At 45.3% G+C, this 24868-nt stretch overlaps 1 protein-coding gene across 8 annotated transcripts in view; it reads left to right on the forward strand.

Annotated features, from left to right (window-relative positions):
• Window positions 1–24277, forward strand: part of FGF13 (fibroblast growth factor 13) — a 490290-nt gene extending 466013 nt beyond the window's left edge. For all 8 annotated transcript variants that reach the window (XM_048213361.2, XM_044392441.3, XM_044392443.2 and 5 more), the window contains 2 exons: window positions 21410–21608; window positions 22880–24277. In XM_048213361.2, coding sequence (XP_048069318.1) covers window positions 21410–21608; window positions 22880–23016 — 336 coding nt within the window. In that variant the 3' untranslated portion in view covers window positions 23017–24277. The remainder of the gene's footprint in view (window positions 1–21409; window positions 21609–22879) is intronic.
• Window positions 24278–24868: the final 591 nt, after the last annotated feature.

Genomic DNA, 24868 nt, shown 5'->3' on the forward strand with positions numbered 1-24868 from the left:
TAATTTGATGTGTTTGCGCAAAATTAAACACTGCAGTTCTAACGGCTTCACACCTATTTGATTTGCCTTCTCCTGTTCCTTTCTGATGCTAGAAAATCAGCAAAGTCCCTGACAACCAGGCGTGGCCCGATGGAGCCACCTCCAGAGCGATGAGGTTGGAAACGCTCTTAGTGTTTACTCAGAGTATTTGTACTGTCCTTTATCCTGGTCACTTAGCTTACAGCCTCTCTGTTCATTCCTTTGCCCTATGATTTCCAGCAAATATCCAGCTTCTGTAAACATTCTCTCACTAGATCAGAATGGCAGGAAGTACAACTTCAATGACACCAAAGTGTTTAAAGCATATTGGTTCTGGTGTGGGGCGGTGATTTAAAAATGGGGCCCTGGACGGGGAGTTAAGATGGCGGAGGAGTAGGGGACCCCTTTTTCAGCCGGTCCCCTGAGTCGAGCTGGATAGGTACCAGACCAGCCTAAATAACCACGGAACCAGCCTGAGACGCAGGATGATGCATCTGGATCTCTACAAATGAACATCTCCAGCGCTGAGTATTGAGGTACGAAGAGGGGAGCTGTAAACCGTGCACGGAGATCGGAAGATAAACGGAAGGGGGAGGGAGCCGCCGCGTTTGGGCGCCGGGAAGCGGCAGCCACCTGCACGGGGGAGCGGGGGACACACAGAGGGCACCCGCGAGAGAGCGGACTGAGACCGGTGAGCCGTGAACGCGCGCGCGCCACCAGGCATCTCCCGGAACACCGGAATCCCGGTGTGCTCACGGGATCCAGACTGAGACCGGGAACTCCCGGAGCGCGCGCGGGGCGGCTGGCGGCTGGCGGGCCACCTGCACGGGGGAGCGGGCGGACTCGCGGTCGGCACCCGCGAAACAGCAGACTGAGACCCTGAACCGGGTGCGCGCGCCACCAGGCTTCTCACGAAACTCCGGAATCGAGGTGCGCTCACCGGGCATAGACTGAGACCGGGAGACCCGGGAGCGCGCGGGGCGGCCGGTGGCTGGCGGCATTAGAAACACAAAGGACAGAGACGCGCCGGCCCTGGAAGTGAGGGCTGGGACGCCGGGTGTGGGGCGCACATCCCGGGACGCCGCAGGGTTGAGCAGCACCAACAGTAACAGAGTTAAAGTGGCCGGAACATCAGTGGAGAACGGGCCGCAATCCCTCTGTTCTGCGACAATGCAGCCTCTGCTGCTCTGACCCTCAGAAGAGGCATAGCCGGCCGCCAGGGAAAGCCGCCAGAGAACAAAAGCCTGGAAATACCGGCTCAGAGAGTGCCCATCCCCATCCCCCCTCGCAGGGGACACGGAGACTCTAACCAAACAGGGTTGCCTGAGTATCGGCGCGGCAGGCCCCTCCCCCAGAACACAGAAGGCAGGCTGAAAAATCAAGAAGCCCACAACCGGAGGCGCCTGGGTGGCGCCGTCATTGAGCGCCTGTCTTCGGCTTAGGGCGTGATCCCGGCGTTCCGGAAAGGAGTCCCTCATCGGGCTTCTCCGCTGGGAGCCTGCTTCTTCCTCTCTCACTCCCCTGCTTCTGTTTCGTTCTTGCTGACTGTCTGTCTCCCTCTCTCAGATAAGTAAATAAATAAAATCTTTAAAGAAGAAGCCCACATCTCTAAGATCCCTATAAAACAAGAGGCACGGCCTGGGACCCAGTCAATAATTTTGGGCTCTGGAAACCCCGCAACCTCTCTTCATCAGAATGACAAGAAGGAGAAGCCCCCCCCAGCAAAGAAAAGACAGTGAGTCAGGGGCCTCTGCCACAGAAGTAACGGATATGGATGTAACCAAATTATCAGAAATGGAATTCAGAGTAACAATGGTCAAGATAATGAGTAGACTTGAAAAAAGTATTCAGGAAAATATTACTGAGAATATACAATCCCTAAGGGCGGAAATGAGAGCGAATTTGACAGAAATTAAAAATTCTATGAGCCAAATGCAGGCAAAACTAGAGGCTCTGACGGCCAGGGTCACGGAAGCGGAGGAAAGGGTTAGTGAATTGGAGGATGGGTTAATAGAGGAAAAAATAAAATTAGAAGATGGTCTTAAAAAAATCCACGCCCACGAATGTTGGCTACGGGAGATTACTGACTCAACGAAACGATCCAATGTTAGAATCATCGGCATCCCTGAGGGGGTGGAGAAAAACAGAGGTCTAGAAGAGATATTTGAACAAATTGTAGCTGAAAACTTCCCTAATCTAGCAAGGGAAACAAAAATTCGTGTCCAAGAGGCAGAGAGGACCCCTCCCAAGCTCAACCATGACAGACCTACACCACGTCACGTCATAGTGCAATTCGCAAATATGAGATCCAAAGAAACAATATTGAAAGCGGCCAGGGCAAAGAAATTTCTCACGTACCAAGGCAAAGGCATCAGAATTACATCAGACCTGTCTACACAGACCTGGAAGGAGAGAAAGGGTTGGGGGAGCATTTTTAAAGCTCTTTCAGAGAAAAACATGCAGCCAAGGATCCTTTATCCAGCAAGGCTGTCATTCAGAATTGATGGAGAAATAAAGACATTTCAGAATCGACAGTCACTAGCCAATTTCGTAACCACGAAACCAGCCCTACAGGAGGTATTACGGGGGGTTCTATAAAAGTAAAAAGGCCCCAAGAGTGATACAAAACAGAAAGTCACAGCCAATACAAACAAAGACTTTACTGACAACATGGCAGAATTAAAAGCATATCTCTCAGTACTCAGCCTGAACATTAATGGTTTGAATTCTGGTTTCAAACGCCACAGGGTTGCAGATTGGATAAAAAGAAATGACCCATCCATTTGCTGTCTTCAAGAGACTCATTTCGAACCCAAAGATGCATTCAGACTGAGAGTAAGGGGATGGAGTACCATCTTTCACGCAAATGGACCTCAAAAGAAAGCTGGGGTAGCAATTCTCATATCAGATAAATTGGATTTTAAACTACAGACTATAGTTAGAGATGCAGAAGGGCACTATATTATTCTTAAAGGAAGTATTCAACAAGTGGATATGACAATTATAAATATATATGCCCCCAACAGGGGAGCAGCAAGATACACAAGCCAACTCTTAACCAGAATAAAGAGACATATAGATAAAAATACATTAATAGTAGGGGACCTCAACACTCCACTCTCAGAAATAGACAGAACACCCTGGCAAAAACTAAGCAAAGAATCAAAGGCTTTGAATGCCACACTCGACGAGTTGGACCTCTTAGATATATATAGAACACTACACCCCAGAACCAAAGAATACTCATTCTATTCTAATGCCCATGGAACATTTTCAAGAATAGACCATGTTCTGGGACACAAAACAGGTCTCAGCCGATACCAAAAGATTGAAATTATCCCCTGCATATTCTCAGACCACAACGCTCTGAAATTGGAACTCAACCACAAGGAAAAATTTGGAAGAAACTCAAACACTTGGAGACTAAGAACCATCCTGCTCAGGAATGACTCGATAAACCAGGAAATCAAAAATCAAATTAAACAATTTATGGAGACCAATGAGAATGAAAATACAACAGTCCAAAACCTATGGGATACTGCAAAGGCAGTCCTAAGGGGGAAATACATAGCCATCCAAGCCTCACTCAAAAGAATAGAAAAATCTAAAATGCAGTTTTTATATTCTCACCTCAAGAAGCTGGAACAGCAACAGAGGGACAGGCCTAATCCACGCACGAGGAAGCAGTTGACCAAAATTAGAGCTGAAATCAATCAAGCAGAAACCAGAAGTACAGTAGAGCAGATCAACAGGACTAGAAGCTGGTTCTTGGAGAGAATCAATAAAATTGACAGACCACTGGCAAGACTTATCCAAAAGAAAAGAGAAAGGACCCAGATTATTAAAATTATGAATGAAAAAGGAGAGGTCACGACGAACACCACTGAAATTGGAAGGATTATTAGAAATTTTTATCAACAGCTATATGCCAATAAACTAAGCAATCTGGAAGAGATGGAATCCTTCCTGGAAACCTATAAACTACCAAGATTGAAAAAGGAAGAAATTGATTTCTTAAACAGGCCAATTAATTATGAAGAAATTGAGTCAGTGATAAACAACCTTCCAAATAACAAAACTCCAGGCCCGGATGGTTTTCCTGGGGAATTCTACCAAACATTCAAAGAGGAAATAATACCTATTCTCCTAAAGCTATTTCAAAAAATAGAAACAGAAGGAAAGCTACCAAACTCATTCTATGAGGCCAATATTACCTTGATCCCCAAACCAGGCAAAGACCCCCTCAAAAAGGAGAATTACAGACCGATTTCCCTAATGAATATGGACGCCAAAATCCTCAACAAGATACTTGCTAATAGAATCCAACAGTTCATTAAAAGGATTATCCACCACGATCAAGTGGGATTCATACCTGGGATGCAAGCGTGGTTCAATATTCGCAAATCAATCAGCGTGATACATCATATCAACAAGAAAAGACTCAAGAACCATATGATCCTCTCAATTGATGCCGAAAAAGCATTTGACAAAATACAGCATCCTTTCTTGATTAAAACCCTTCAGAGTGTAGGAATAGAAGGTACATTTCTCAATCTCATAAAAGCCATCTATGAAAAGCCTACTGCAAATATTATTCTCAATGGGGAAAAGCTGGAAGCCTTTCCCTTAAGATCAGGAACACGACAAGGATGCCCACTCTCGCCACTATTATTCAACATAGTACTAGAAGTCCTTGCAACAGCAATCAGACAACAAAAAGGGATCAAAGGTATTCAAATCGGCAAAGAAGAAGTCAAAATGTCTCTCTTCGCAGACGACATGATACTCTATATGGAAAACCCAAAAGAAGCCACTCCCAAACTATTAGAAGTTATAGAGCAATTCAGTAACGTGGCGGGATACAAAATCAATGCTCAGAAATCAGTTGCATTTCTGTACACGAATAACGAGAACGAAGAAAGAGAAATCAGGGAATCCATCCCATTTACAATAGCACCAAAAACCATACGTTACCTTGGAATTAACTTAACCAGAGACGTAAAGGACCTTTATTCTAGAAACTATAAATCACTCTTAAAAGACATTGAGGAAGACATAAAAAGATGGAAAGATATTCCATGCTCATGGATCGGAAGAATTAACATAGTTAAAATGTCCATGCTACCCAGAGCAATCTACACTTTCAATGCTATCCCGATCAAAATACCGAGAACGTTTTTCAAAGAACTGGAACAAATAGTCCTTAAATTTGTATGGAACCAGAAAAGACCCCGAATCTCCAAGGAACTGTTGAAAAGGAAAAACAAAGCTGGGGGTATCACAATGCCGGACTTCGAGCTGTACTACAAAGCTGTGATCACAAAGACAGCATGGTACTGGCACAAAAACAGACACATAGACCAATGGAACAGAATAGAGAGCCCAGAAATGGACCCTCAGCTCTTTGGGCAACTAATATTTGATAAAGCAGGAAAAAACATCTGGTGGGAAAAAGACAGTCTCTTCAATAAATGGTGCTGGGAAAATTGGACAGCTACATGCAAAAGAATGAAACTTGACCACTATCTCACACCATACACAAAAATAAACTCCAAATGGATGAAAGACCTCGATGTGAGACAGGAATCCATCAAAATTCTAGAGGAGAACATAGGCAGCAACCTCTACGACATCGGCCAAAGCAACCTTTTTCATGACACATCCCCAAAGGCAAGAGAAACAAAAGATAAAATGAATTTATGGGACTTCATCAAGATTAAAAGTTTCTGCACATCCAAGGAAACAGTCAGAAAAACTAAGAGGCAGCCCACGGAATGGGAGAATATATTTGCAAATGACACTACAGATAAAGGACTGGTATCCAAGATCTACAAAGAACTTCTCAAACTCAATACACGAGAATCAAATAAACAAATCAAAAAATGGGCAGAAGATATGAACAGACACTTTTCCAATGAAGACATACAAATGGCTAACAGACACATGAAAAAATGTTCAAAATCATTAGCCATCAAGGAAATTCAAATCAAAACCACACTGAGATACCACCTTACGCCAGTTAGAATGGCAAAAATAGACAAGGCAAGAAACAACAATTGTTGGAGAGGATGTGGAGAAAGGGGATCCCTCCTACATTGTTGGTGGGAATGCAAGTTGGTACAGCCACTCTGGAAAACCGTGTGGAGGTCCCTTAAAAAGTTAAAAATTGAGCTACCCTATGATCCAGCCATTGCGCTACTGGGTGTTTACCCCAAAGATACAGACGTAGTGAAGAGAAGGGCCATATGCACCCCAATGTTCATAGCAGCAATGTCCACAATAGCTAAATCGTGGAAGGAGCCGAGATGCCCTGCAACAGATGACTGGATTAAGAAGTTGTGGTCCATATATACAATGGAATATTACTCAGCAATCAGAAAGAATGAGTTCTCAACATTTGCTACAACATGGACGGCACTGGAGGAGATAATGCTTAGTGAAATAAGTCAAGCAGAGAAAGACAACTATCATATGATTTCTCTCATCTATGGAACATAAGAACTAGAATGATCAGTAGGGGAAGAAAGGGATAAAGGAAGGGGGGGTAATCAGAAGGGGGAATGAAACATGAAAGACTATGGACTATGAGAAACAAACTGAGGGCTACAGAGGGGAGGGGGGTGGGGGAATGGGATAGACCGGTGATGGGTAGTAAGGAGGGCACATATTGCATGGTGCACTGGGTGTTATACACAACTAATGAATCATCGAGCCTTACATCGAAAACCGGGGATGTACTGTATGGTGACTAACATAATATAATAAAAAATCATTATTAATTTAAAAAAAAAAAAAAAAAAAAAAAAAAATGGGGCCCTGTTCTCTTTCAGGTACTATCACACTGGCAACTTTGGTCACTCTCGTATGATCCCGAAGGATCTGTTTTTAGGTTTCAACATAAGCTATTGCTCTTCTAACCTATCTCTTGACCTAGGACAGTCACGCTTTTTCAGAGTGGGAAATGCTTAGCTGCTGCTGTCACTGCACGCTTAACTGTAACCGATGAAATGACCAAATGCATCATTTTCAAATGGAAGAAATGCTCAATCAGGTTATCCTCGTAGGAGGCCCTTTTCCCATAGTAGGTCTCTGTCTTGCTGGGTGGGCCACCGTAGACGATAGGAGTCAGTTTGGGTCTGTCGTCTGTGACTATGAGAACACAGCTTGGGGCACTGACTTCTGGCAGCAGCTCAGGAAGTGCCCTTTGGACAACCGGCTGGGGAAGGCGACTGCTATTCCCAAAGTGCGAAGCACCACGAGTGCCAGCATCCGGTGCGGGAAGACAGAGCACGTGATAGGCCCTCCAGAAATCCTGGTTGACTTAAATGAGTATCAACCTCATAACATTCCCGCGTCTGAAATAATCGGCCTTCGTAAGTCAGCCAGTGATGATACTGCGTGCTCGGCAAAACAATAACCATTATATAAAGATGTTGTTGGGAGCAGCTGTGACTCACGGAGCAGATCACACACTGTGATTCCGTACGCACACTGGCTCCTTTCTGGGGCCGGCACTTTCACCTGCTTTACCGAGAGAACAGGGTGGATTGGTGCGGCTCCTCCGAAAATGCTTTGTTTGCTACGAACCAGCACGTGTGATTGAATGTCTTCCCTCCTCCCTTGAACCGTCGGTATTTGAGAGTCAACCACAGAACAAGTCCACGTCTCCTTTCTCCAGCGGTGGGTTCCAGAGCACAGAGAAGATGGGACTGTGGCGGGGAGGGGGAGGGGAGAATTGGATGTCCAACCTACACCACGCGCTCCCCGGACTAACTCAAGTAGAAAAGGAAAAGGCTATGCATCGGGTCCGCCCTGTCTGCCTGACAGCCGTCACCTGGCCATCAACTGTTTTATTGGAAGTCCGCATTTAACCAGTTCTGCCCAAAGCTAAGTGAGGGAGTTTAATTCTGAGGACTGTGATCTCCCTGAAGGGACTGCATCCTTCTTTTTCTCTTGGGGAACGAGTGTCGTTTGCACCCTCTTAATGCCGAGGAACAGAGTAGGCACCGTCATGTGGCAACATCCCCAATTTATTTGGAGAGGTTAAAAAAAGAGACACAGTCCCACTGCTGATGTGATTCACTGGCACGTGATGCCTTGGTGATACGGTTTCTCATAGACCTGTCACGTGCATTCAGAAGAACCTTTGTATGGAGTCAATATGAGCCATAAGACTCAATGCAAACACCTTGTGAATGTTTGTCGTTTTAGCCCCATCAATTATCTTTTTTTTTTAATTTTTATTTATTTTTTCCGTTTTATTATTATTATGATATGTTAGTCACCATACAGTACATCATTAGTTTTTGGTGTAGTGTTCCATCGATTATCTTTTAAGTAATATGGACCGCATATTTGCCCGTATAGATTTGTCATCACCAGCCACCTGGTAAAAATGAGCATGAGATAAATAATTGAGCTTTCTTCTATTCAGATAAAATTTCATTGCCCCCTTCCTTGACGCTGTGAAAACTCTTCAGAAATAATCGGTTATAAAGTGCTTTTGCATTCCAGCCAGTGCTGAGCCTAATGGTTTCATGACACACTGACGTTTGCCTCTTTTGCTCTGTGTGCTGTGCAAAAAAGAAGTGCCAATGATTAGCAAGGGGCCCCCAAAGAATTGCATGCTTGGTGTGTGGAACCACGACATGAGGCAGCTTGGAGGCTCGAGGAGCGCGACTCTTTTTTTTGGAATGGAAACAATCATAGTACTGCAGAACATAAGGAAGAAACCTGGAGGGGGGTCAGTTACATATTCCCTGTGACCCAGCAGCTGCGTCTCGTCACAGTGACCATCCCAGCCTCCGAAGCACAGCAGTTGGTTTGGAGGAGACACTCCCCCATTCATAAGACAGATCTCTGCTACTTTCGGTCCTGGCCTTACTTCTCCAGTCTGGCTTAAGTGGAGGAATGTTATTGCTAGAGTTGTAGGGGAACGTGTGCGGGATTGTGGAAGACCTTGAACACCAGGCCAGGGAGTTTGGAGCTTATCCTGTAGGCAGCAGGGAGCCATTAAAAGATTTTGAACAGGAGGAATGTAAAAAATAGGACTTGATTTGGATGCGTGTTTAGTATAAAAGTGCAATGATAAGATATATTAAGGGAATGTTATGGTTCTGTTCACAGCATGAATATAACTGGAGAATTCTTCTCTACTCGCTGTCTAGTTAGCTTTTACAGCATGCAAATTTTCAGGGCCAGCTGTAAGAGCTTGATGGTAAAAGAACAAAGTAAGAATTGATAATGCGAACGTAATTGTAAAGAGAGGGATTTTCGTGATCAGGATCACTGGAAGCACAGAATGGTAATCATTTAAAAGGGTGACTGTAGAATTATTTGTTATTTTGTTTGAGTTCTTTGAAACCACTTCTATGCTATATAATTACCTTAAGTTTTAAGTGTTCCCTGCAGGGATAATTTATGCATTTTGCATTCTCATGCAAATGCTTTAACCGTCTACGCGGTTGAAAATGAAAGCCGAAAATTATTCCAAATAGGTCATGGTTGTGCAAAGCTTATGAAGTATTAATCATTTTTACAGATTCTCATATTTTAGGTTATATTCTTGCATTGTGTTTTCAACTCCAGTAATACTTAGGTAACAAATATTTGAAAATCTAAATTACATATTTTGATAAAGAAGCGTAATTTGTCTATTTCAAAATTTAATGTCATCAAAACCCTTTTTAAAAAATTAATATAAAAATGTTACAGTATCTCGGGATAGACAGAACAAACCAAATTGAATTTAAGCTAAGCTTCTGAAAGCTTATTTATGAATCATGGCTGGATGCTTGGTGTAAACACTCCTGAAAAGCACATTTTTAGAATTCAGGCTTCACTGCGGTGGTTTCTCTACAACCGTCATGTGAGATGATGGTGAGAATGCATGGCATCAGTGGTGACGGCACTTTGGTCACAAATAGGGAGCCGTTGTCGTGTTTACTGCGACATAGCTATACATCTAAGCATTACGTTGCTCTTACGAAAATATAATCCGCTTCATGATAGCGGCATTCATTCCAAGTGTCTTATTTTAATGAACTTGCACAGGACTTCTCTGCAGTAGTCCTCAGTTTCTCAAGAGACCGGGATCTCTTTGTCGTCGTTTTTTCCGGAGTTGGATGTGTGTTACACATAGGAAAATCCCCAGGGAGAAATAAGTTTACTCTTCCGTCTGGCTCCTCTATCAATGCTCACTTCACAGGAGAACGTAACTGGCCCTGGGTGGCCTTTCAGATTTTACCCTGAGCTCTGAGCACAACTGGGAGTTTGGACAGGAAACAGATTTTTTTCCACAGAGGAAAGATAGATAATTCACTTTCCCACCTTCCCCATGAAACCTTGGTGGGGAGTGCAGGGATGGCGGGCATTTCTCAAAGGTCACAGGATTATAGAATTAGGAAAAACAAATCATCACACCGACTTTCACTTTTTATCGTCTTTCTGTGTTTGTCCCGCATCCCATCTCTCTCTCTCTGTCTCTCTCTTACCAGCACGTGTGCTTTCTCTCTCTCTCAACCCAGACACACAGGCACACACAGACACACACACACCTTACGAGATTGCTCTCTGTGTCTCCTACCCATTACCTACGTCTGCACCTAAGGAGGCAGAAGCCTGGTTTCAGTAAGGTCATCCCCTGAAACCTGCTAGGGTAGAGAGGTCACTGGAAAGAAAAAAAAAATGTGCTGAAATTCAGTCATGAACATTTTGCAGTAGAATGAACTTTTCATGGCATGATCTGGGACAATGTTAAATCGGCACGTTAGTGGAAAGCTATCTGGCGAGGTGAAGAAAGCAGTGGGCTGAGCCCGGCTGCCGGGCTTAGCCTGAACTCTCTGGTCAAGCTCTTCCTTCCCAGGACCAGTGAGGGCTGCAGGGTCCTGAGGGTTCTTGCAGCCCCGGAAGCATCCTGAGAGCTCAGGTTGCCTTCACATAAGGACCTCTCACATGTCAACACCAGCTACCTGAACCAGATTCCAGCTTCCTCTAGAAGGAGCTGCTTCCCTGCTCTGGAGTCATTCTCCAGAAGGAAGCATGAAAACCAGGTTCCAGTGTAATAGCATCTCTGGTTCCATTTTCTCAACAGTAAAAAAGAGTTCTTTAGAGAGAAGGAAAAAAAATCTACCCAGATCCATTGTAATCGTTACCTTTGTTATCATCATCATTATTCAGCTGTCCCTTACCTGTCACTTGAACGCCGAAACTGTTTCAACAGTTGGGGAAAACTTGAAAAGTAGACACTGCTTAAATATAAGGTGCTGTTAGATTTTTCAGCATTGTTGTTATTAGTAACCTACATGATGAAAGTAGAACCAGCAAAACAGTAGTTTAGAACAAAAGAAGTGAGATAATGATGTTGTACTTTCTGTGGCATAGTAATTAAAATGAGACATGCAAATGTCATTTGGCCCATTAATACTGGATTATTTTACAAATCTCTTTAATATCATGTGGGTTCCACTGATACACATTATAGTGATGCAAATTTTAGAATCTTAGGATATTTTAAGCTCCAAATTCAAAGCTCATGTATTGTTAACCTTGGAAAGGAATCACTACTGAAAGGAATTCTCGTGACTACGCTTAATCTGTTACATGAACCCCTCCCAGAAGTGGAAAGGTGCTTCTCTCCTCATTTGTTTTCATTGACAACTGCTAGTTTTCTTTTTTCTTTTTAAGATTTTATTTATTTATTTTAGAGTGCGTGCGAGTGGGGGCGGGCAGAAGGAGAGAGAGAATCTCAAGCAGACACCGCTCTGAGCACGGAGCCCCATACAGGGCTCGAATCCATGACCCTGAGATCACAACCTGAGCCGCAATTGAGAGTCAGACACCAAACCCACTGAGCCAGCCGGGCGCCCCCAACCGCTAGTTTTCCTACCAGTTTCAAGTTGGGGTGGTGAGGATGCCGCGTGTCCTTATATATCACACGAACTGCAAATGAAGGCGAGGGAAGGGGTCCCCTAGCCTGTGAGCACACACGCGTGGGCTCGCCGCCTCGCACAGCCTCTGCAGTCCCCATTGCGAGGCGCAGAGTGCGGGCTCCTCTCGCCGGCGCAGGGCAGAGCACAGGTAGATTGCCTGAAGTCGCAGATCTGGGAAGGGCAAGAGGCAGGTTTGAAGAGAGCTCTTCGGGGTTCCGAGAGGCAGGGCACACGGAAAGGAGGAAGGGCTGGACCTTCAGCAGATGCTGGAACGGTCGCTTAGAGGAGAATTGACCTCACAGCTCTTGTCTGTCTGCACAGGGACTGTCCATGTGAAAGGACACACCTGCGGCCAAGTTTATAAAGAACGGACTTGTTAAGGGCTTCTTTCTTGTGGTTTTATCGCCTGGGACATGGGAGACTCCTCTCTCAGGCCAGGGGGATGTAGTTAGCACAGAGAGCTGCCATCAAGATGAATTCGATGCACACGGGGCCCTCTCGTGGTGCTTGGCACACAGTAGGTGCTTGGAAAGTAGTGCTTCAGAGTGAGTTCTTCCGTTTGTGTCTGGAGTGAATGAGCTGACTTTCCCCCATTCACACTTGTGGTAAGTGACTCTCCGTAGCATCCTCTCGTTAGCTCCTTTCGAGGGGCAAATGAGAGTTGGAAACGCACTGCCTTCGTAGAAACGTGGCTCTCCTTTCAGCTTCCTGTCCCCGAAAGTAATTTGCAGGTGCAGTGTGACGTGGCGGCCCAGTAGCCCCCTGTGACACCTTTCTCCTGCTTGGTTTGTAGATTAGGCCTTTGCACCTTGCCCTGCGCGTCCAGGTTTCACGTGTGCAGTGCATAGCACGCATGCATGACTCGCATTCGAGCCGTCAGTGTTGTCCCGCGTTGCGCTCCTACCCGTGCAGGAGGAGAGATAAGCAGGCTTCTCTGAAAGTCTTTGAAGAAGCAGACTCAGGCCACCTACCTCGCCGGAGTTTTCTGTTCGATCTACGAAGGAAGAACCTTTCTCCTAGGCGTAACAGTTCATCGGATCTCTGGGAAAAGTTTTCAGGGTCCCCAGGCTTTGAATTTCCAGACAGGAGCTTGCAACAGCCACTTAAACAGACACAGCCTACTAAGCATATTCTCTTGCTGCCTACAAATACTTCCCAGGTCGTTCTCTCGGAGACGGATTTAGTTCCCACTCTGAAGTTATTACGCAGAAGAGTACCGCCACAAATGAGCAAGCACCATAGTGACGGAATATTTGCCCAATGGGCACAGATTAATTCTAGGAAGCAGCCAGAAGACAGGGACGTTTACTTTTAGAAATCATATCTGAGATCTGACTTCCCTCTCAAAACACATAGGTCAGCCATTCTAGAGGGAAAACCAACATCCAGAGTTAATGCACATCATAGACCAAAAAAAAAAAAAGTTTTAGGGAGTTACTCGGCGAAGAGAAGTGTTCTTCCCTTGGAAAAAAAATACTTCGCCACAGACCTTTGTTCAACAGTAAATCTAGTACGATTTTAAAATTAATGTGCTGGTCACACAGTCTCTCTGCAACGGGTCTTGTAGAAAATGAAGGATGTCTGTCTTCTGCTACCTAATCGCATTGCCTAAACATTCTGTATTCTCCTGCAAGGGGCGGGTCACACTAAGCCTGTCTCTGAACCAGTTACGCAGCCTTGGACCCATGTGGCCCATCCATCTTCCTTACGCATCGTAGCAAGTTCCTTCCATCTTAAAACCTATCTGCTGACCACGTTTGGAGCTGAGTGAGGCCCTTGGATCACATAATTTTTCTGTCGTGTCAAAAACAACCCCTCTTAGGTTCTGTAAGGGATGCATTGTTTTTAGTTTGTCTCCTGCTTTTTTCTAGCTTATTTCAGCGTTTATAAAGATAAAACAAGTCTCAGGCGCCTGCGTGGCTCAGTCGCTTAAGTGTCTGCCTTCAGCTCGGGTCATAATGGGATTGAGCCCCACGCCAGGCTCCCTGCTCAGTGCGGAGTCTGCTTCTCCCTCTCCCTCTGCTCCTCCACCCCCCCCCCCCCCCCGCTCGTGCTCGCTCTCACTCTCTAATAAATAAATAAAATCTTTAAAAATAAAAAAAAATCATTTTATAAAATTTGGCAGTCTGGGTAACCCCTGGCATGAGACTGCCTTACAGAAATATATATGAAAATCCAGAACAGGCCAATACAAAGGACTAAATGAGCTCCAGGCCTAAAATATGGTCAGATCTGTGCCCTGAATCTGTTTTAATCAGGCCATGGATTGACAAGCTCCTTAATTTTTTTTTTTTTTTTTTTTTTGGTCATTTTGGTTTGCGAAGAATTGCGAAAAAGCAATTCTGTGCTGGCATATTTTGTGGGGTCAACATCAGATAAATCAAAGTATCTGTGAAATAGCTTGGAATATGAAAGTGCCACCAAGAAATTTCACTGTAGCCAGATAAGGGAAAATCGTCCCAGAGCCATTTTCTTAATTATAATTTGCATTTCTTTACAAACGATTGCTAAATAGCACGTGTCCTTTGGAGTCGTTTTGTTGCATGGTGTTTCGGGAAGCCCATTTGTAAGCTGCTTTTCTGTAGTGCTGTGACTGGAAGCACTGCAGCCCTTGCAGCCTGCTGCATTCAGAGATGAAAAATGAAAGGAGGCGAAACAGTTTTCTGGGAAGCAGGCTCGGAGGAAAGCACTAAACACAAAGAGTAACGCATGTGCAGTCCTAATTTGGGGGCCGGAGTTAATGTTCTCCCATGTTAATAAAACATGTATAAGCAGACGCTTTATAAATGGATTCCGGAGTGAAGAAGAACCTTGGAAAGAAACGAGAATGTATTTATTTTGCCCTGGTTTTCTGGGCATGTATTTTGAGAAGTCATCCCACATTTCCTGTTTATGGAGCTCCTTTCGCACACCTCGTCTCATTGGATCCTCCTACAACAATCCAGTCAGGGCAGCAGGACTGGTAGGGTTTCCCCCTCCCCCCTCCCCCATTGTAACAAAACTCGAGGCAATAGAGTTCAGTTGAAATATTGGGCTATTTGCAGACCCAGAGAGCAAGAGTAGAAGTTTAAGGCCCCTATCTTGGTTATTAACAGGAAATCTCTTTATTCTTGCTGCTGAAGCACTGTTTGGTCTTTATTAATCCCGCCTGTCTTTCCCCCTCCTGCCCTCCCTCTCTCCTCCTTCCCTCCTGCCCCCCTCTTCTCTCTTTCATCCTTTCCTCCCTCTCCAGTGTTTCAAGTTGGATGTATCTGTAGCCCCCCTTCCTCCCTTGAGCACCTGCTGTCCCTGGCCTCGCAGGCGGGTTCTGACTCGTCAGTGTCTACTCGAAACCAGTCCTCTCTGCACAGTGTGCCACACTTTGCCTTTTCCTGGATCCATACGTGGGAGCTTCCAAGCTCCCTTCATATGTTATTCCGTTCTTTTCTTTTTGTCATCCTGTGTGTATTGACCGTGGACTGTAAGCCAGGCCTTATGCTAGGAACTGCCCTCAAGTATCTCACAGTCCGGAGGATATTTGAACAAACCCATTGTCTGTTTATCATCAATTAATAATTTTGCTTAGCTATAGGGCACCGAGTGGGTATCGATTCCCTCTCCTCCAACTCCTCCCTTCCCATTCTTTGATCTTAATAATAATGAAGTTCATTCACATCCAATATACCCTGGGAGAGAACATCGAAGTTCTGAATATAATAATTAATCCTGGATTTTGAAATCACTGATCGAGGGGAGACCTATATAGAGAATATAGGTAGTTACAGTGTCACCCCCATGGGTCTGATTTATGTTTTAAGAATCTATTTTTTTTAATTTTTTAACAGAGTCTAATTTTAATTTGCATATTATTTTCATTAGGCTGGGGAATAATTGACGCACATGAGTCAGACGTGCTTAAGTAACCTGCTAACTTTAAATCTAGAAAATTAATTGTCATCCGAACACGGCTCAGCATTAGAAGAGTGACCCTGGCTTTTGGCAGTAATTGTTAAATTAATTGGATTGTCAGGCTACTGAAAATGTGGCCGAAAGACAGGACCAAGTGAGAGGATTAAAGGGAGAGATGAGTAGTTACAATATGTTTATAGAACCCGCTGAAAGGAAGAAGTCGTGTTTTACTACATTCATTTTTTTAAGTTTCTTTAAAAGCCCACTCATGTATCTATAAACTGTGTTTGTTTCCGTGTTCTCTGGTGCCTGATTTACAAAGCGTTATGTGTGAAGAAGACAGAATGTATTGAGAAATACTCCTCTACAGCGGGATGTGTGCACTTAGCGTGTGCGTCTGTGAAAGGCTACACTGGCTGTGCGACACTGCTGTCACCAGCTTCGTTCAAGTCCAAGGGCTCAGTGTTGCCATCTGATGTATGGACGACCTCAGTGCAGCCCAATTAAAAAAATATTTCTCTGGAGAGAAATGTGTTAAAAGGAAACATTTACAGTATCCTTGGCAATCCTCAGAGCTCCCCATCCTGCTGACGTACGGACTCCAGAGCTGGAAATACAAAAGCAAGGGGGGAAAATATGAAAAATCTGGCACGGAGGCCCGTGTTTGCCGCGTGACTTTAATCAGAAAGGCGTTTTGTCATGGTGAGCGTATCTTGGTTTTCGCAGACGCGTTTAGGGCACTGAGATGACATAGATGATGGACGAGGTGTATTTTACTGTCCCCTGTTCAGTTCCGGCGACCCAGGGTGCAGGCACACAGCCCCCGCCGGGTGACACGGCCCCTGTGTGGCTCCCCTCCACCAGACCGCCCCAGCCCGCGCTGCTGACCTGGCGTCTACTGCGCCCTCTCCAGCCTTGGCTCTCGGTGCCAGGGGCAGCCCAGGGCCCGGGGGCTCCTTCTGACCCTCAGAGAAAAGGGCCATTTACACAGGTCCAAAGCCTTTTGTTCCTGGGGCAAAGATGCTTCGTGGCCCGCCACTGGGTCTGGGCATTATTTGCATATAACCAACATCACCGAGGGCGTGAATGCCTTGGTCCTCACCTCCCAAAGTCTGCGTAGAGGTCATAAGCCCTGGTTAGGACGGCTGACCATGACCATTTGTGGCTGTAAGTACGCTCCAGTACGTTCTGGGAACGTGATGTGGAGGGTTTCAGATGTTTTCTTCTCATCAGTGATAGTTCAACCTCCAAAAAAACTATTTCATCCTTAATAGTGAGTAAATTGGTAAAAAGAAATGTTAGATTTTGCTCCCGGATCTGCTCATTCTGCATAGATTCTTCTTCTTCCTTACCCAAAATATAATCATAACTAACAGGTATGGATTCCTTAGATAAAAAGGTTCAATAGCCACTGAGAAAACAACTAACCTTGAACTTCAAGGAGAATAGAGATGATGATACGGAGGAGACTTAAAGACAGATTGATTATTTCATGAACTAAAAAGCTGTTATTCCTCTGGGGAAAAAAAAGAAACAACTTTTAGGAGAAATCGATGCATAAGAAGTTATAAGATATAAAGCACCTTTTCTTTTGTACTCCTGCCAAGTAACTTCTTAGCAGCCGCACGGGGAATGCTTGGCATCTTTTGAAACCATTGGTTCATTTATCGTGATAGCAGATTTTTATGTACCGCATATGAAATCCAGAAGAGTGATGCTGTCTCTATTTAGCGTCTGCTGTGTGTCAAGGCCACGATGGTACCTCGTTCAAGAGCGCGAACGATCATCTTCACATCAATCAAAGGAGGCTGATCCCTCGCCACGTGTCCACCTGGCATCCTCCGGCTAGGGCTTCCCCCATGGGGTCAACCCAGTTGGTACCTGCTACTCACGTGACTCTCTGCTGAGGCACAGAGAGGCACCCGTACCCCTCTTCCCTTTGCTAGTCCTTCCTGTGTTGGGTGGGATGTTCACATTTTTCCGCACGGGATAAAAATGAAGGCTCTTCTGCCTACTCATTCCAACACTGGATAAAATGACAGTGTCACACACAGGGAACAGAACACTCCTCTGGTTGCTTCAACATTCTTTTTTTGGCCTCATTTTCCTCTCTACTGAGTTTCTGAGTCCAAATTTAGTGATGATGACTAAGAAATTGCCAGGATGTGACAGAGCGTTCAGTTCATTGAGTCCTTCCTTGCCATTTTTCAATAGTTGTAACAATCGCCAAGTTTTTCCTCCTAATGTTGTAGGTGCCAGTATCTGTGTAGTATCTGTTATTCTTAACAGATACGAAGTCGCTCGTGCGGGATCTGTCCGCGCAATGACAGCCTCCTTCTGCAGACAGCCAATTCCATATGGTATTAAGGAAGTTCCCTGCAGACTTTTCACGGGGTGGTACTTCTGAATCCCGGAATTCCTCAGACTGAAATCCGAATCTCTGAAACCCAAATCCTATAAACAAGAGTTGAGTGGCCTGCTGCGTGCTAGGCAGTATGACCGGCCGTTTGTGAGAGGAGAAGGTGGGTTCGGAAAATGAGACACGTTCCCTGCCGCTCGTGCATGGGCCTGAGTCCCGGGGCCAGCTAGAGATGCGGGCCGGGCTGAAGGGAGCGCAAATACGCGTGGAATCGACTCCGACTGAGGGAGATCCTCTCTCCGGGCTCGGCCGCGAGGGAGGAGAGGAAGGCCAGGAGGCAGGGAGACCGAAGGATGACATTCAAGCAAAGGAAATGAGTGGCCCCGGAAAGGCACAGAGACGCGCCTGACCCCGTGGCAGGAGCGTGAGGCTGGAGGCAGGGTAGTGACTGAATCGTGGAGGATTGTAGAGGCCGCATCAAGTTGTTCTTACCGTAAAGCCGGGCAAAACCGTCCCAGGCTCCGAGGGAAGGGAATACGCTTTAGCAGGGAGACGTGCTAGCCAAGGGGAGAGGCCGGGGAGCAGATGACCACAGCGGGCCCGCGGAGAGGGCAGGGGCGCAAGCTGGACAGCAGCAGGGCAGACGGAAGGTGAAGATCACGGGCTGGACGGGTTTGCGGGTGATGACCTTCAAGGTCCCCGGAAGTTTGCAGCGCGAGCGGCTGCCAGGGTAGGGTGCTGGCGGGTAATTACTGAGACAAAGGGGACCCAGCAGTGGGGGTTCGAGCGACTGTGGCTCTGTGCTTCAAATAGTATCCTTCCCCTCTTTCTGTTGTGAATTCCTACCCGCCCTTCAAAGCTCACCTAAAAACACCCTCTGTGAAGCCCTCCCTTCCACAGTCCCCCAGTCAGAGTGAAACTGGGCTTCCCCTGTTCTCACGAAACACCCCCTTTGTGCCTCCCGTTCTGTACTTAATGGCAGCGCACCTCGTGTCCGGATCATTTGGGTATATGGCCAACTCCTGCCAATACACGGGAAGTTTCCTGAGGCTGCTTATTTACCTGTGAGCTTCAGCCACCCAAGCGTATAGTGGATTGTCGGAAACTGCGTATCAACGAATGAATGAAGGCTGCCATCACACGGGACGTCAACTGCAGCCCTTTTCGGGGACCTGCCTCAGCCGTCATCCCCTCCCACCATTTGGGAGCCGGTCATACAGTATTTCTGTGCCTACACAGATTCACTCACCTCGATCATATATGTTGTTCACCATATTTAGTTTTGAATGGTTTCTGGCTCTTTATGAAAGTAAAACTCACCCTCCAAGGATGAGATTTTTTTTTTTCCCAAATGGTGATTTTGGGCTTTTTTAAGATTTTATTTATTTGAGAGAGAGTACAAGTAGGGGGAGCGGGAGAAGCAGACTCCCCACTCAGTGCAGGGGCCCAATGTGGGGCTCCATCCCAGGACCCTGAGATCCTGACCTGAGCTGAAGGCAGATGCTTAACCGACTGAGCCACCCAGGTGCCCCCCCCCCAAATGGTGATCTCATTCCCAAAGAATTTCGGCAACATTCTATGCAACTGTCCTCATCACTAGAAGACATGTGGAGCCTTTTCGTCACATTTCTTTGTAGGCGTACATTGGATTTCCCTGTTGAGAGCCCCACAAAGGGGAGTTTTCACAGCCCGTAAATGGAACACCGGTTCCTACCTGTGATCGTTGCCTTGGAAATACATTTCTTCTTGCACAGGTTGAATCTGTGTGAATCTTTGGGGGGCTTACCAAGCATGCCCCGAGGCTGAAATAACCCCAAAAGATGACTCTAGTAAATGCTGTGGGGGCCAGATGGGGAGAATTGCTGAGCTTACGGAGAAAAACAGATCTTGTGGATTCCCAAAAGAAAAGAAAACATGGCTTAACTTTCAGAGAAAGACTGCCTCATTTGGGGAAGCTGTCCCTCTTCGCTGAAGTGACTTCAGATTGTCTTGTGCACCTGGTGTGCGTTGCTTAGAATATGAAAGTGAAGGACGGTAGTAGGTAGGACCATGGAGGCATTGTTCAGAAAGGGCTGGTGTCCAGAAAGCATACGCTGTTTTTACAAGGTTGTCTTCTTTTTAGGGTTTTATGAGAAGTTCTTCCTGATTTAACATCTCAGCAAGTTAGCAAATATCTAAAATGGCTTCCTTGGCGCCACCATCATATGTCATTCAGCTAGCATTCTTCTCCTTGTCTTCCACTGCGGATGGACCCTGTGCTGCTCCGTGGACTCCTTACAGATTAGAATCTGCTGTTCATTTCATTTGGCTTACAAATGGCCACTTTTAATGGCTGTTTATTTCATACACACAAATTCACAATGCTTGCAAGAAGGTTTTCAGTTTGTTTGTTGTGTTGGGTTTTTTCCTGAAGTAGTCCGTTGGATCAGGAGCCCTTCATTTGTGTGGACAAATCCAAAGAAAACATGGCCAAGCTCATGGCAGAAATCCCATTCCAGGGTTCAGAGCCCCCTGGGCTGCTCGCTCATATCTGCTTGTAGAATTACTGTCAATTCCTTGCTTCTCTATTGATTTGCTTGTAAACATTACTGTAAGGCAAGGATGAGGCGAGGGTAGAATTTTTTTTTCTTTTTTAAGTCAAGGTCCAATGATTAAAAAACAAATCAATTTGGTTTACCTTGAAGCAAAAGGTAGCCTTTCTTTGTAGGATCCCTCTAGAAATGTAGGCAGTCAGTAATGTCACACCGTAACACAGATTTAAGCCTCAGGCAGTTGACAATTACAGTGAATGGTAACTGGAGAACCTACAAAAATTAAGTAGAGGGACCAAATGTTTATTTTCTCTTATTTAATCCTGAAGGGAACAAAGCTCCACGTGACAGCTTCATACTTGTCTTTTCAATCTTTAGCTCTTCTGTTTATCCAATGTATTACAGGTATGTGGCTTGTTGTAATTTTTCCATTATCTTATTACAAAGAGAGCTAATCATTGATCAGTGGCACTTGCACTTAGGGCTTTATTCCAAAGCATCACGTGAAATGTTATATATAGTCTTGGTTTCCAATGATAATAGTTTATGCTGTTAAAATAGAGCACCAGTCATACAAGCTTGAACAAAGTACGTCCTAAACGCCTGAAGGACAATACCACAGGTTCTCCATGAAGTTCAGAGCTATAAATATTGAGCTTTGGTTTATTTACTTGTCTTGCCAGGAACATTTTACACCTGAGTGCAAATTCAAAGAATCGGTGTTTGAAAATTATTACGTGACGTATTCATCGATGATATACCGCCAGCAGCAGTCCGGCCGAGGGTGGTATCTGGGTCTGAACAAAGAAGGGGAGATCATGAAAGGAAACCATGTGAAGAAGAACAAGCCTGCAGCTCACTTTCTGCCCAAACCACTCAAAGGTAAACTTGATATGCTAGGAACTGTGGATTAGAAGAGTACCCTTAACTTAACTCCGTCCTTCATCATGCTTCTCTTAAGTGGAGCGTAATTCTTCCCCATTAAAGGCAATTATACAGAAATTTAGTAACATTTTATAACACTTAAAACATTAAGCATTGACAATAGCATCCAATCTTCGGGTTTTAATTTTCCCAGAATACATCTATAGATAGTAACACCTTGCTTATGGGGGAGCAGCTTGATTGCTAACCCAGGACAGCCAAGAACCCCAAATCCTACCAAAACGGTTCCTGGAGAGAAACACAGATGCTCAAATGTGTGCACGCTTACCACTTACAGGGAAGCTCCCTGGGCCCTCTTGAAGGGCCCAGAGATATCGTCCCAGCGGTTTCCATTCCCAGTCTGTCTTGCAGTCATTGGCAGGTTAGTAGCAAGTTGGAAAGGGTAAGGGAGAGAGATGGGGCGCAGAAGATAAGGATGTTAGAAGTAGCTGAGAGGTGGTAGAGAAGGGATAGAGGACGTGGGCAAAGCAGAGCTAGTCCTCCAAGAGGTCACCGGCCTGGGGTTAGAATCGAGGTGAGAGTAGCAACACACCACCCCGTCGGTTCCACACAGCACTGCTCAGCAGCCCGTGTTCTGTGGCCAGACTACTTGGATTCGAATCCCAACTCCCCTCTGTCCTAACTGGGTGGGCATGGCTGGATTATTGACCTGTGCTCCTCACCTGTAAAATATGGGTAGAGCACCCAAGTCACAGGATTCTTAGGGGGATGAAACGAGGTAATGCCCGTGAAGCCCTCAGCATAGTGTCTAGTACATCGTGTCAGCTGGTAGTGCCGCTCACAGCCCAATGGCAGTACCGTGTACCACTAACTGCATTAAGACTTGCGCGAAATATTTAGACTCTTGCACACGTATCCTTTTGAGCATGATAGGAATCAGTGTTTTAAAACGTTTTGGATGTTAATATTTGGCTTGCACAGCATGTTGTAGATTATATTTAAACTTCCAAGAGTGTTATTAAATGCATTTTTCATTAATGCCCCCATGTATATAACCGTAAGTGATGGAAATGAGGCATTAGAATTCTCCGCACACTACCGCACCGGAGACTAGATCTTGCTCAAGCCGAGCCAGTCCGTTCTTGGCAGAGCCCTTGGAGGCAGCGTTTTCCCTAGAGCAGGGAGGCCTCGTCGCCAAAAGACAAGCTGAGGGCCAGCGCGGGGTGCGCGCTCGAAGGCCTCTGACCCGGTGTTCCTCTGCTTTGCAGTGGCCATGTACAAGGAGCCGTCACTGCACGACCTCACGGAGTTCTCTCGGTCTGGAAGCGGGACCCCAACCAAGAGCAGAAGTGTCTCCGGCGTGCTGAACGGAGGCAAGTCCATGAGCCACAACGAATCAACGTAGCCAGTGAGGGCAAAACAAGGGCTCTGTAACAGAACCTAACCTCCAGGTGCTGTTGAATTCTAGCAGTCCTTCACCCAAAAGTTCACATTTATCAATGACGTTCACCAAACAGGCAGAGTTCACTAGTCTCTCTGCCGTGACACCTTATCGTCCATACGAACGCCCCATAATCTCGATTGAGCTTGTGCAAAAGAATGCCAGGCGTTATCAGTGAACTAAATCCTGGAGAAGGACTGCCCAATTTTCTCATGATCTCACCTGTGCTTTGGGGATGACAAGCCGAAAACATTTCACAGCACTAATGCTGATAAAAATTTGCTCTCCAACCAAGAAAATTTAAAAGACCACAATTGCTCTTCAAAAACAAAACAAAACAAAAAAATCAAAACAAAACAAAATTAGCTGCTTAAATGTTTTGTAGGGGCAAACAAAATGACGTGACCTGTGTTGTTTTCTTGGCTTAATGTTTTCTATCTACGCTTGATTCAGACGTACATCTTTACCTTGGTGTAGTACAACTCTATGATTTCTGAAATTCAGTGGTTCTATTGACTCTGTCTCTTAATCCAAATCAACCAAATTCAGGGTTGAATCTGAATTGGCATCTCAGGCTCAAGGTAACAGTGTTCTTGTGATTCTACCAATTTTTTTTTATTAGATTTGTAGTGTATTCTGGTCAAGTTCTTGTGCTGTATCCTGTGCATAGAAATTGAGGTGTATTGTCAACCCCAGTCAGTAAAGATTACTTAAAGAAAAAAGATTATCCTCAAGTGTAGATTTCTCTTAATTCCATTTGTGTTATCGTGTTAAACTATTGTTGTGGCTTCTTGTATAAAGACAGGAACTGCGGAGCTGTGATGTCGTCCTTTGTGTTGTTAAAATAAGAAATGTCTTCTCTGTATACGTACGAGTCCTCCTGTCGTTGTATTTGGCATGTGACTATTGTGTACAAGGAAATGTTAAGACTGGTTACCCCTAAACAACATATACTTATACTTGCTTCTGGAAAAGTGTTTAAGACTTAGCTAGGTTTCCATTTAGATCTTCATATCTGTTGCATGGAAGAAAGTTGGAATCTTGGCATAGAGTTGCATGACATGTAAGATTTTGTGCATTAATAATTGTTAAAATCTGTGGACATAGCATGTACAGGCAGTTTCCTGTCCTGTGCACAAAAAAGTTAAAAAAAAGTTGTTTAATATTTGTTGTTGTATACCCAAATACGCACCGAATAAACTCTTTATATTCATTCAAAGAAAAATCCTTCAACGTGTATTGATTGTTTGTCACGTGCCATTAACTGTCGTAGAAACTGACCCTAAACACTGAATTCAATACACGTTGAAAGTGTGTCTGTGGTACTAGTTTTTGGACTCGGGCTTCAGATTGGAACAGAGAATTCTCATTCGCACTCAGTGATGGAATTGTGTAAATGAGACCTGTGTTCTAGTATCCTCTCTACCATTCACACTGTCAGTTCCCCTCTCCTGTGCTCGTTTCTCTCGGAGGAGAGAAGGCACAGGACTAAATATCTAAGGGCCTTTCCAGCTCCAAAGGCCGAAGGAAGACGTCAGCGTTCTCAATGTCAGTGACTACACTAGCTCCCCAAAGCTGCCATCGCCTGGCAGTGCAGGCTTCAGGAATAGTCCGTCTAGGAAGGAAAGAGTGGAGGAGCAGGTAAACACATGGTTGGTGCTTTCCAGGGCGTCCATCAAGTAAAGTGACCGGGGCCCCGGGCAGCATGCTTTCGCACAAAGGGGAGGCTGCCGGCTCCTGAGATGTCTGGGCCGTCATCTTGCGATCGCATCTTAAGCCCCCACCCTGCCTCATCCTGCCTGAGCTCTGAAGTGTC

The sequence above is a fragment of the Ursus arctos genome, chromosome X (assembly GCF_023065955.2).
Source record: "Ursus arctos isolate Adak ecotype North America chromosome X, UrsArc2.0, whole genome shotgun sequence".
Taxonomy (NCBI): Eukaryota; Metazoa; Chordata; class Mammalia; order Carnivora; family Ursidae; genus Ursus; species Ursus arctos.